The sequence below is a fragment of the Rhododendron vialii genome, chromosome 12a, assembly GCF_030253575.1.
Source record: "Rhododendron vialii isolate Sample 1 chromosome 12a, ASM3025357v1".
NCBI classification, from domain to species: domain Eukaryota; kingdom Viridiplantae; phylum Streptophyta; class Magnoliopsida; order Ericales; family Ericaceae; genus Rhododendron; species Rhododendron vialii.
Window position 1 is genome coordinate 35,247,927 of NC_080568.1, and position 13,093 is coordinate 35,261,019.

General features: G+C 37.6%; 1 protein-coding gene across 1 annotated transcript; it reads right to left on the minus strand.

Moving 5' to 3' along the window:
• Nucleotides 1-290: 290 nt before the first annotated feature.
• Nucleotides 291-12,827, minus strand: LOC131311918 (phosphoinositide phosphatase SAC2-like). The gene is made up of 16 exons (XM_058339555.1): nt 12,224-12,827; nt 10,606-10,810; nt 10,355-10,520; nt 9,467-9,689; nt 8,867-8,943; nt 8,273-8,460; nt 8,094-8,191; nt 7,850-7,983; nt 7,612-7,740; nt 6,282-6,639; nt 5,191-5,312; nt 4,811-4,918; nt 3,588-3,779; nt 2,108-2,284; nt 1,365-1,464; nt 291-782 (listed from the first exon to the last, which is right to left on the minus strand). The coding sequence occupies exons 1-16, from the start codon at nt 12,317-12,319 to the stop codon at nt 711-713; spliced, it is 2,445 nt and encodes an 814-aa protein (XP_058195538.1). The 5' UTR covers nt 12,320-12,827; the 3' UTR covers nt 291-710.
• Nucleotides 12,828-13,093: the final 266 nt, after the last annotated feature.

The window sequence follows — 13,093 nt, forward strand, 5'->3', positions numbered from 1 at the left end:
TCCTCGTTTGGTAGTTATTTAATTAATATTATTTTTTAACGGAAGTAGTAGTTGAATTAATTTGGAGGAAAATAAGGTAGAGGGAAAGTCAGTTAACTATAGGACTCTTTTGTTCTATTATAGAACTCACAATTGGAGAGGGATGAGTCCCATTATCTCTCTGACTAACTTTTAACCACTTTTTCAAAGTACTAAAATAACCATCCAACTCCTCATTTTCCATCCCACCATTAGAATTGCTCTAACATTAGACCATTACATTATTAATATAAGGCAATGACAGAAGAAAGTAGCGAATTGGAGCTCTTTAAGTCTACATAAGTACTTGTAAAATATTTACAAGGATGAAATTCCAAGTTTATACACAGGAGGAACTGAAAGATCAAAGAAGAAAAACAGTAAGTTGCTTCTATCTACTTGAATTTACTTTCCTTTGTTGTTCTCAATCAATAATAAAATGCTGCAAATTCACAAGGCATGAACATCTTTGTTCAAAAGAATATATCTTTCGTGCTATTGCCAATTGATTTCTTCCTTCTCATATCTCTAAAGCCGATCTCCCGCAATTTAATTTTCTGTTGAGAAATCCACATCCTTCGGATGAGTAGATTGAATCAGATGATGATGTTGGCAAGAAATAAAAATCTGGATGTAAAAGCTTCAGCAAAACTTCTTTTTTCTTTCGGTATGTCGAAAATTTCAGCAAAACTTCAGGGGAACATCTCGCCGTAGTTAACCCAGCGCATGAAGTTATCAGAAAATTCAGCGATAACGTCAGAACTCTGTCCAGCACAACAACTGAAATCAGTTCCAATGTGCTTTCTTCGCAAAAGGGCTCAATAGAAAATAAAAATAATTTAAAACTAGAGAGAACTAGAGATATTTCAGTTAAGGGATAAATTGTGCATGTTCCAAAACAAATGTTCCTATTCGAAGAAGAATAGAGCAACCCATATAATGAATATCATGGTAGCTTACACCTTCTGGCCATAGAGGAATATAATAGCAACCAACATAACTACAACGTTGTTCCATGATGGTTGTAAAAACTACTCACATATCACTAAGCACAATTTCAACTCATTGTTTGACGTTTCAACTTGATACGTGCTCCCAAAAAACTTGCAAATGTGTGAGAGTTGAGAATGAAATAGGAGGTTACCACCTCACCTCTAGCACTTTTCAACTTATTCTATTGAGAGAGAGAGGTTGTTAATCCCCCAACCTGAAGAAGACTGGATCCGAGATTCTAACCATTATACATGATGGGTACCCAAAATTGTATGGATAGCATATTTCAGATTACAGTTTAAGTTCAATATTGTCATGAAAGTGCCAACAATAAGATTCAATAGATCACTGACCTTCCCAGACTCACTTGGAGAAACGCCTGATTCCATTTTAAGTCCAGTTAAAACACTATCAGATGATACACCAGCAATAGGTGAGCTTATGAGTGTAGATCTGCAAGCATTGCATACAGCTTTAAAATCTCAGAATATGGAAGGAACATTGTCAAGTTCCCAAGTAAAAACAATAGACGAAGAAATCTTCCACACATTTTTTACATGTTGCTAGATTCATGCATCTTACTTGACAGCTATTACACATGCACTCAGGTAAAAGTATTGGCTGGGGGATTGCGTCTGAAGTATGTATGTTCAACCAAAGCATTTCAAAAACTATGATGCTCGAGTGTTTATGCTTATCTGAGGTTGAGATGGATGGTCTTTTATAAAATTAGGACATGGCAGGAAAAGAATAACACATAAACAATTGATTGGAAGACAGTGAGGGGAGTCTTATATGTGCCTTCATTCCTGATGATGCATTGCAAATGTCATGACAGTAAACCACTACATGAAAGGAGTACAAACTGATTCTAGTGTTGAGGACAAGGAGTCATAAGGTGGGGACAACAGTGACATTGGGGTTGTTACACAGGCAAGGTTATGACAAGAAAGGAAATTGGGGTGGAAGTGACGGCCATTGCGAACAAATGAAGTGGTGCAGGTGGACAGCAATTCAGTATGGAACAAATTTCTTCTCATAACATCTAGCAGAACTGTATAACAAGAACCATTATTTAACAGTATCTCACGATCACCTTTCATATGCGTCTTCTTCACATGAATTTCCAGAAGAAGAAAGCCAATCCACGTCAAGAAAATTTGAGCAGTTGAATGAATCCCGGCGTCCATCAAAACAATTACAATCACTTTCTAGACATTGATCGGGCTGCATATCAGGGAAAAGCCGCCTAGAAGACATTGAGGGTGTATACCTACACAGGACAATCAATTAATTAGAGGTACATCGCAACATAATAAAACCATAGCCTACCATGTGGGGATTCAAATTTGACTGCCTTTACTAACTGCACCTCCCTGTGCAGAACTGGGTTCCACTATAGTTGTACACAAGAATAAACAAAAGAAGATCAAAGTCTCTAGAAAGGATAACCAGTTAAGAGCATAACGGTTCTGAACCTAGGCCATGCAGGAGATAATATGAGCTTTAGTTTATATGCACATATCAAAAGCATTTTGAAAAGGAATCAAAAGAGAAATAATGAAATATTTATCTATGAGCCCATATATCCATCTATACCTCCTCATTAAACGATAAACAGATTAACCAAACGCAATTATACCAAAATTAGAACAGTTGAACAAAAGCTATGCACATTATCATGACATATGTTTGTTTAAAAATAATCATACATAATCACACACATGCATGGAAATATGATGCTGGACATGCATATATGATATGTTTAGAACCACGGTGGTTGTTATTTCTGTTAGGAGACTTGGTAATTTGAAAGGAGTTTCCAAGAATCTGGCATTCAGTATTATCTACTTGCACTGATGAGTTAGCAAATACGAGGCTATTAACTAAAGCACAACTATTTTCCTAATACGTAGCCAAAGCTCTATGTCCAAGACTCAAGTGGTGAGAACAACGGGTTGACCATGTGAAACACCAAAAACCATGTTGACGTTGAAGGATCCCAGGCTTGAGGACTATCATTGGCTAGGTTTTCCACCATGCTCGGCACTTCTTCCAATATACATTTAAGTTCAACAGATGCCATATGGCATACCTCATGAAACTTAACTGACAAGTCAAAACCAACATGTTAGTTATTGGAAATGTGACCCCTTATCAAAATCACCAATCATGTATTAGGGCCCATTCTGAGATCTCAATCATCCGACTTGATCACTCCTGATGAGTCCAGCTCGTTAAAAGCATTAGATGCAGATAAAGTTTTTGAGGCTCATCACCTTTTGGTCCAGCTTTCAGTCTATAAGAGCACATCACTGGTAAAGGTGGACTACATGGCAGGTCCAAAAATGGGGTTTCAACAGATTGAGCCTGACAATTTCGAACATTGTATTTTATCAGAACCTGCTACTTTATTCTTGAAAATTATGTCAATCAGATCAATGATTTTGGTTGTTATGTTAGCGCAGGGAAACCAAATAATGGGAAAGCTCCAGATGCACTGGTACAGTCGCATGGTATGATGAAAAAGGAGCTACTGAATGTAACAGATTCAGAAGATTGTTGTGTAAGCTCACCTGGTATAAGATAATTCACTTTCACAAGTAGAGATTTCTGGTGTGGACTCCGAAAGATCCTTGTTACCATCATGCATGTTATGAGGAAAAGACTGGTTGTGCTCTTCCATCTGCCCAACATCAGTCACTTCAAGTGGTGAGTTGCTTTCACAAGGAATGTTGCCGTCTGACAGTGACCTCTTCAGAAATGATCTATGCAAAAAAGAAAGAAAGTAAATTAACCAACTTTTTTGAAAGAAAATATAGATATCACAATTATTTTGTTTCCTACATGCAAACAAACACATAGAACATTTAAAAATGCTATCTGGCCCAATGAGCCAACCAGGCATGGATGATTGACCGAGGTTATTCAATCAAATAGAGGGCTAAAGAAACTCATGGGTTTGGGTTTCCAGAAGAATAAAGAAGTTGTCTTCCATTTCTTGGATGGGATTGAAGATTTAAGGAAATATGTACAGTATAAGGGACAAACATGTGACAGTAATTGAAGTTCTAGGCGACATGTGGAGGGAAAGGAAGAAAGTGTGAGAGTGATTAGAGTTTAGACAACATACTTACAAGAAGAAAAATGTACGTGTATACACATGTATGTGCGCTTGCTTGCTTGCATTGTGCATGTGCGTGTTGCGCGCACGCGTGTGTGTGAGAGAGAGAAATATTTTCTCCAAACTTAAAATTTCATGACTGTATAGTTCTTAAATACAAAACTAAATTAGCTCATGTACTTCTGTTTTCCTTCTTTTTTTAATTTTGTATATCATCCCTATTAATTAGTCATCATTGCATAGAACACTGATTCAATCTATACAGTGTAGACAAAATGATACCATCCAATGGTGCACACCAAGGGTAGCAGAGGGTTGCCATGGCCCCTCCAATGCTCCGGGATTTGTATGGAGTTGTATATAACTCCTCATCGAGTCTGATTAGGCCTCCTCAATCTAGCTACCACACTGACTCAGATGGATGGGTTAAATCTAGCCACAGCACTAGCTCAGATGGATGGTTTACAAATGAAGATACCGAACTCATCTGCTATACTCAATGTGGGAAACCTTGTCAAGCTACAAGTACAGTGCAAAATGAAACTTGTTGGGCAGTTCAACAAATAAATTGTAAATTGTGGATTGGACTAAATTATCTCGATTTTGATATTATATCTACCAGACATCTGCTTAACATTAGTAGACAATTGGACTATAAAATCACAACACTCATACCTCCCATTTTCATCTTTAAAACTAAGCCTTCCAATACTGTAATGCTGATCTGAATCCAGTTCCCAAAGAGCTGGTTTACCCTGTTGTGGCTGGAAATGCCCCAAGAACCTGCTCAAAAATCAAGCGAATTAAGGGCAGAAAGTTACTGCTAGTACCCAATATCAATGGATAGAGAAAAAAATGTTCTTCCAAAGAAAAGAAGTTTTCAGTGTAATACTCTATTCTAGGGTACAGGAAAAAAGAGAGGGGAAGTTAGTTTAATGAAGTGATCACATAGTGCTAAGTCAATAAGTCCCACTGCCAAACCTATTTCCCCAGTATACACCAAATGCAACCTACAAATGCATGAACTTCTGCCAATGCAAGTGCATCGGACTTACACATTGATTGCATCTTGCTTCTCAGCGTCCATGTAGGCATTACTGTAGTATCGCTGTAGAGTTCTAAGGAACTCTTGGGACTGAACTGCTGCTTTCCAGTGACCTCTCTTCTGAGAGAATATCTGACAACATGCAAACACACAAGGATGGCAGAAAGCGTTACCAAATCTACAACAATGTGCACCAAGAAAGCGTTGCTGGACTTACACGAGGATAAAGACAAAATTTAAGGAATTAAAAGATCTTCAAAAAAAGAAAAAAAGAAAATATTGAATAGGGCCTTGTTTGGGGATGTGATGAGAAAGGGAAACACATAATGGATTTGTGAACCCAGATCCAATGAAGATCCTGCTGGGGGCTGCTTACCCTCTTTGTATATCATAACACAGTGGAGGTACATGAAGGAAATGAATTTAGAAGGTTAGAATGGAAGATAAGCACATATACAGATGCTAATTGGTAATTACATGTCGAGCTGGAAGTTCGATGACAGGGCACAGAGTTGTAATTCTACTTACGCTGTTACTCATCTTATTTCAAATTTCAAAAGCTTCCTCGTAATTCCTTTAATTTGTCGACATTCTGGTTCTCCAAAAACCATCATGTTCGTACAATGGGCATTCTTTCACCCAAACGATGTTTTAAAAACAAGAACAGCTGTACAATGGTAGCGCTTAACCTTAAAAACTACACAAATCATTGGGAACTAAGCAACACTATGTTGAATTCCAAGACAACGTGGATTTTTAACAAAACATTAACCACTATCCAATGACGACGAGTGGAGAAGAATCTAAGATGCTATGCCCTTTCTTTCACTGTTCCAAGTTAAAAGCAAAATCTCAGAGATTCTGATGTTTCATCAGCAACACACAAATTACGCAAAATGGTAGTTTGTTACAATCTAGAAATTTATTAACAAAAGCCATCGACAAAGCCATTTTCATAGCTTCAGTGACTCATGCAATTCTTACTGGACTTCAACTGAGCTTCTCTAGCTTTGTGGGATGCAAATATGTTTTGACATATCACTCGCTCTGCGGACACATAAACGTATAAATATCTCATAGTGCCACCATTTGAAGGATTACCTTATTGTGTGCTGCGGATCCACCATATTGCAGCGCAAGCGTGTCACCCATTGTCTCATATAGACTCATTAAGTCATCTGCCAAAGGGCAATCCATACCAATAATGGGGTCGTCTGTAAATCCCAAGGCATGCAGCTGATGCCCGAGAGAAACCAACCCAAATGCAAATTGAGCAACATTCGTGCGATCTAAACAGTCTATGCAATTGGTTCTTAGGATCCCTTTCTGAAACATTGGAGGCTTGACAAAGCGTTTTCCACACTTATCAATGCTACTACTAGAATCATCTGTTTCGCCGTTAACACCCATTTTGGCATCACAAAGGTTCTGTACGGAGAAGTCACCGTTATAATTGTTCCTGCATCAAATTTTTCTCAGAATTGTTTATAGCTATTAGCTAAGTATCTGTAAGCAAAAGTAAAAGCAAATAACTAGGACATTGCGGCCCCGAGATAGATTTTCGGCAAGCAAAGATTCCCTAAATAGTTTGAAAGTCCCTGCAACACAACTCTCATCGAGGATGACACTTATAAATCATCAATTATAATGTATAAGTAAACATCTACATAACTTTTTCCCTCCCCACATTCGGGAGTTACAAAACAAATGTTTAAAGTTAAAAGATGTCAAAAGTTAGACGTTTTGGAATCTGACAGTGTAATATATGAGATAGGTGACATTAATAAACAAACAAGCTACTGTTTCACAAGTAATTCTAATTGCAAATAAAAAACAGAAGAAAAGTGGGGAAGGGATGAAAGTGAAACAATGGCACAATACATATCAAGCTCTCCAACAAACGGAAAACACGCTCACACCCAACCAAGCTCTGCCAGGGTTGCAGTGCTGAAGTCAAATGGGTTTAAACAGAGAGTGGATAAAGATCACAATAGATTGCATCGTTAGTACTGTCATCTTGAATACAATTCCTTCTTCTTTCCGATAGATTCTGTAGCTAATATGGGTCATCATCACCAAAAATGAGAAGTGAATAAGCAATTGTTTAACTGAAAACTCTCCCGTAAGAAAAATATGGTCCCTCGTATAACATCACATAAATAAATTTGTTAATTGCCAATGTATTATTATTAGAAGCCGTGTAAGGCTTAGAAAGGTGAAAGGCCGGAATCATGCCCAAGGCAATCTTGACATCTTGTTGGCACGTTCCAAGCTAAGAAAAACATCCATACATTCCAAGCAATGTAAAATGTTGTAGATCGACCATGTGAAATGGTAAGAAAGGTGCTATAGTTGTGATATGAACAATATAGAAAAAAAGAAAATGAAGGGCTATCATGTAACGAACAAAGCTACCTCTACATTGACTTACTGGAAGTATGACCAATTAATCAGTCCCTTCGTGCCTGAAGTTGGTGCTACTTGACAATAAAAGAAGCCAGTGAAATTCAATGCATATGCAGCCACTTTCCGTAAAAGGGCCAGCACATCTATTGCTTTGCTGGAAGAAATACAAACGAAAAAGAATCAGGTCATGTCTAAAACCATACTTGGGGCAGGAGTAAGAAGAATCAGAACTGATCACGGAGAAGTTGCTTTTAATGACTTACTTTTTAGAGTATTTATTCAGATCCAAATGAAGGAACTTCAAGCGGTTCTCTCCGGTTAAATCTTTATTAATTAAAGCAATGGCATTCCCAAACTCCGCACGCAGGATAGATTCGCGGGGCTTCTTCTCACGAGTCTTTAAACAGAAAAGGCAAAATAAAAGGAGATTGAAGATCCAAATCAGAAAGAGCATAAAACACAATAAAATGCTACAAGTGATCCATTGGTTTATGCACAAAGGCCTACCTTTATCAAATTCAAAATGATAACTGGATTTCCGTATCTCTTGACAAGATTCTCAAAGTGAAGTCGCGTTGCTTGGTACTTATGATCCTTCTTCGATACTGGAAACAAAAAAAATGCTAGCAAAACATGACAAAAAACTATAATCTCTAATACAAGAGTTCAGTGTGGTCAAATCATACATATGATGTCTGGTTTAATATTCATTCTCGAAGTTTCTTGTGACCAGAAAAGGGGTATCGAACCGCGGTTCTGCACAACAGAACTTATGCGAATCGGATATCCTTCAGGAACATCTTCAAATGCAATCTGTTCTGTTTCAACGTCATTAGCTACTCGACCCTTCTCATTTACTCCTCGTTTCAAGTATCTACACATGAAAAGCAAACAACAACAACAACAACAAAGACGATAATAGAGTTAGCGAGAAAGAATCTGTTGTAGAAGGATGAGGATATTCATGCAGTGCTTTACAAACTGGCAATCCAAAGGAACCTACTAGAACAACTTTCTGGTTTAAGAACAGTATCTCAGAGGCCTCTAGATACCTTAAAGTGAAGGCATTACACTCAGAGGCCTTCTAGACAGACTTGATATTGCAAGACATGGCATGAATGGTACCTATTTTTGTTCCCTTTTGGGAGCTTAGAGTATGACGGAAACTAAAATATGCAAATTTTAAGCTGCATTATGACTACGTGATTACATTCATTATTGCACATCATTACTTATCTCATAAAGAAGGCATAATTTAATCACTCCACAAATATCCTAACCTGGTGCCAGCAAAATGACGTGATCGTCTCGCAATGAGGGTCAGCTTGAAGTACCTTCCAGATATAGAAAGTTTGACCTGGTATTACAACATGGAAAAATCCGTTCCATAATTACTTTCATGTTTCAGTAAATCCATTTCAATCATTAAAAAAGAAGATTTCAATCATTAAAAAAGAAGAAGAAGGTTTGATCATTTGCATAAACCGCAAAGTTGGCCAAGGCTACCCTTGGGATAGCTGGTTAAAAACATGGACGTATACTCCTCGTGTGAGTTACACTTTACTGCACTCTCTTTACAAAACAGGCGGGGAAACAGTTCGAATCAAGAACAATGCTTGAGGGGAAAAAAATGACACATCCCAGTTATGACTATTGAAATCCCCAAGATGTAAAGAAGAGCCCAATAGACTCTTGAAAGAAGAAAAAATAAATCCAAAAAATGGTTTTCATAAATAGTTCTACTGCAGCAACCTGTGTCCTTAGAGCAATACAACGCTACAAAGAGGTCCAAAAAAACTCTACATGAATAAATCACAAACTAATGATATAAAATAATTTAAATATCTACAAACTGGGCTAACCCAAAAGAAAGCCAATACCTGTTTAAAGAAGCCATGTACCAACGCAACAGTCCACAGAGTATTTTTGAGGTGATTGCGGATTCCACGAGTTAAGAACTCATTCCAGACAAACATTGTTTCATAAAGAATTTGTCCTGTCTCATGACTACATAGATTCTTTTGAAGGCTACGCATGACATGATACGAGTAGCTAAAAAAGAAGTCCTTTGTAAGATCCACTGCGCATAGGAGCTTCTTGTATCTATGTCATCAACAAGAAAGCAAAGGCAAAGCAAATAAGCAGAAATCCCAACACTAGTTAAAGCGGAAATACAAAGGAATGAAAGACCTTTCTGCTTAGATTCTCAAGGACAGAAGATGAAAAGAAAATGAAATTAACATTTCCCCTGAAACACGGATGATACCTTGCCTCATTCAACAAGTTATATTTACATACTAACACCAATGAACTTTGTCCCGGTACAGTCGCAAGAAAGGAACTGGCAATAGTTTATGGACAACATTCGCTAGAAAGGATGCATATGGTGACATCTAATATTCCATGAGTTCACATATTGAATAGATGTATTCCATGTGATGGTATAAAAGACGAACGGAAATAATTGGATGAACACGTTATTACTTTGAAGTGAACGATCATATGGTGATATAAAACTGAAGGGTGCATATACAATAGTGGCATAAAGATTACCGGCACAGTGGAGAACCCGCTATTATCAAAGGACAATGTCCAAACTCGGACTTTAAGTCCAAAAATAATTGAATCGAAATGGAAATCAAACAACCACATTAGAATAAAACTATCATCTATATACAAAGGGCCAAGTGTTTCTGAATTCCTTTCGCTTAGATATCCTTAGAAGGACCAGTGACATTTTACATTTACAGGCAGAATTGACAAAAGACCTGTTCTCATTCTTAGAAAAACCCATAGTGGACCGCACAGTAGGATTTGGAATTGGAATCATCTCGCTCTTGGAAATGGCATATACTGCATGCCCACAGATCGTGCCGATCTTCTGTCTTTTTGTTATAAGCAGCATGTAATAAGGCCCCAAGAACTTTATGAACCCTAAATCAGATAAACAACAATGAGATTTACGGAAAACAAAATAAGAGTTTGTTAAGGTTAAAAAAAACTTGCAGATATCACATACCAACAATTCCATAACAGGCCGTGACAAATTTAAGCCCACCCGTTGACTTGTTTCCTTCGTGTATTCGTCTTAGCAGATCAGAGCATTCGATTTCAGAGTACGTTGTAGAATCCTCGAGAATATTTAGATCAGAAGGTTCTGACCTATCAATCTTCAACACTCTCCAGATAGTTCTGTTCTTATCCCGTCCAATCACATAAAAGTTCTGTTGCATGCAAATAGCGTAAGTAAATTGTCTAACTCTTGTGATATCAACACCAACAATTTACAAAAGAGGCTTTCAAGCAATAAATAGATGACAAGTGCTTGATAAGGTGCAAGTCAAACAGGATAGCGAAGAACAGTGAACAGACCTCGACCAATCAAATCACTAAAGAAAAGAAGATTTGAAATTAAGGTAACTCCAAAGGAAAAAAAGTGACATCTAATCCAGGTTGCAGTAGGAATTATCTTTCTTTGAATTTAAAGCATTTACTAGGAAGATATGCTGTTGCAGGACCAATTCCAGTGAAACGAGTCAATGCCTCCATTCAGGGAGGTGGAGGATCCATGTGAACACCCCATTGGGTATTCTGCAGTTGTGCAGAATACAAATTTCTTTACCGTTGTTTGTATCTCAAAACAACAAAACTCGATAGTTAATGCCTAGCGATACGTTTTCATAATATGCAGATAGTTCAAGTGAAAGAAACCAATACCTAAATTGAAAATAACAAGAAGCATTCGAAAGAGTGATTAATTAATGACAGAATTACTTCTGCTTGTGCTCAGAAGAAGAATATGGACCTGTCTAGTGTCTATATAGCAGACTTAAATTTCAAGGAATAAATTCTCAAGTGAATCGGTAACAACTATCAACAGCCTCTAAACAAACTAATTAGCATGCATGATTTGATAGACAAAGTGTGCTTCCTAAATGAGGTTGCCAAACCAATCTCACATAAATTGTGCATGTCGGGCTATAAAAACAGAACATAACTCCTCCAAACTCCTTCTATTGCAATGTTGGTTTCAATTTTTTCCTTCCAGTCATTATGAAGCTGAAATCTATTTTTCCTGCACATCATATGTTTTTTCCTTCATTAATTTATGAATTTCCTACGAGGCAGCCACTTCAATTACTCCACGCTACGCCACAAAGATAGAAAGAAAAAAACGGCATCACAAAGTCCAAAAGAAGAAGCAGCAAGAAAGACAACTTTTGGCATTGTGTACAATTTTATTTTATTTTGGATACGATTTCATCAATTGAAGAAAAATGACCATTACTTGACTCAGAATTTCCGAACGTGCTACCACTTATTCCGAACGAGTTTCTCATATGAAAATTCTGTTTGCATACCGTTTTCTGTTAGCATGAAGATACATAATGCACTAGCAGTTCAAATCCAAAATTCAACAGAGCAAATCCCCATAACAAACGTATGCATTCAAACTTTCAAATCAAAGTCATAACCTTCTGATAACATTAAGTGAATCAATGAAAATTGGACACAAACAAACATAGATACATTATGTGATCAATGAGTTAGTTAAACTTGCTAGTTAAAAGTCAAGGCAACAAATCAAATCTCAAAGTAAACTTCACAAAGTTCAAAATCAGGTCATGGAAACGTACCGAGCGAGTCTCATAGAGCCGAAACTTGTGCAAATAGGAAACGTTCGGTTTGGCCTCCTCTTCGATCCAAGCCTGTTGCTCGTTATCTGAAGTCATGGTTCAAATCCCGAGCCTCAGGCTCGGACTATAACACTAGCACATACAGCAAAGCAGGAGATCGGGGGTCAACTCAGCGCCACAAACGCAAGAGTTGGCTTCGCAGTTTCAAAAAGTTCAGAGCTCAATTTAGTTGGGAGAAGTAGAGAATGAGACTGGTGGCAAAACAATTCAAGCTCTATTTACGCAGTAGCAATTTTGTGAATGAAAGTGGAAAACAGAAGCAAAATCGAAGCCGTACATGGAGATGGAGAAGTTCGACAGAAACGACGAAGTAGAAGAAGAAGAAGAAGAAGAAGAGTATATGGATATAGATACAGATATGTGGCACAGATCAAACTATGTACGGCTGAAAAGTTGCGAGAGAAAAGCTTGTTTTTGTGCTGTAGAGAGAGAAGAGGCTCAGATCGAGAGGGGGAGAGAGAGAGAACCACAGCTCCGGCGACTGCATCCACACAACCAAATACTACAAAAGGGGAATTTTGATTTTACGCTGTAATGTGGAATTAACTCATTTTTACTATTTAGCAAAATCTAAAATAATGATTTCATCAAAAAGGAAAAAAAGAAGAAGAAATAGAAAGTCAATTGCCACGTGACCTTTAGGGAAAAGGAAACTTATAAAGGGAAAATCTATTAACACAATATTTTGCCCAACATATGGAATTAGGGAATGATATTGTGCAGTGGTGTGCGCAGCACAGTATTACACACCTCCGAGCTGTTGGATCGTGCATCCGACGGCTCCGGTCTCATCTCGGTAATGAACGACTC

Coding starts and splice junctions, on each gene's coding strand:
- LOC131311918 (XM_058339555.1), bottom strand. CDS start 12,319: ATGACTTCAGATAACGAGCAACAGGCTTGGATCGAAGAGGAGGCCAAA. Junction 6,640..7,611: donor ATTAATTGGTCATACTTCCA/GTAAGTCAATGT, acceptor AATTTGATGCAG/GAACAATTATAACGGTGACT. Junction 4,919..5,190: donor AAGCAAGATGCAATCAATGT/GTAAGTCCGATG, acceptor ATTTTTGAGCAG/GTTCTTGGGGCATTTCCAGC.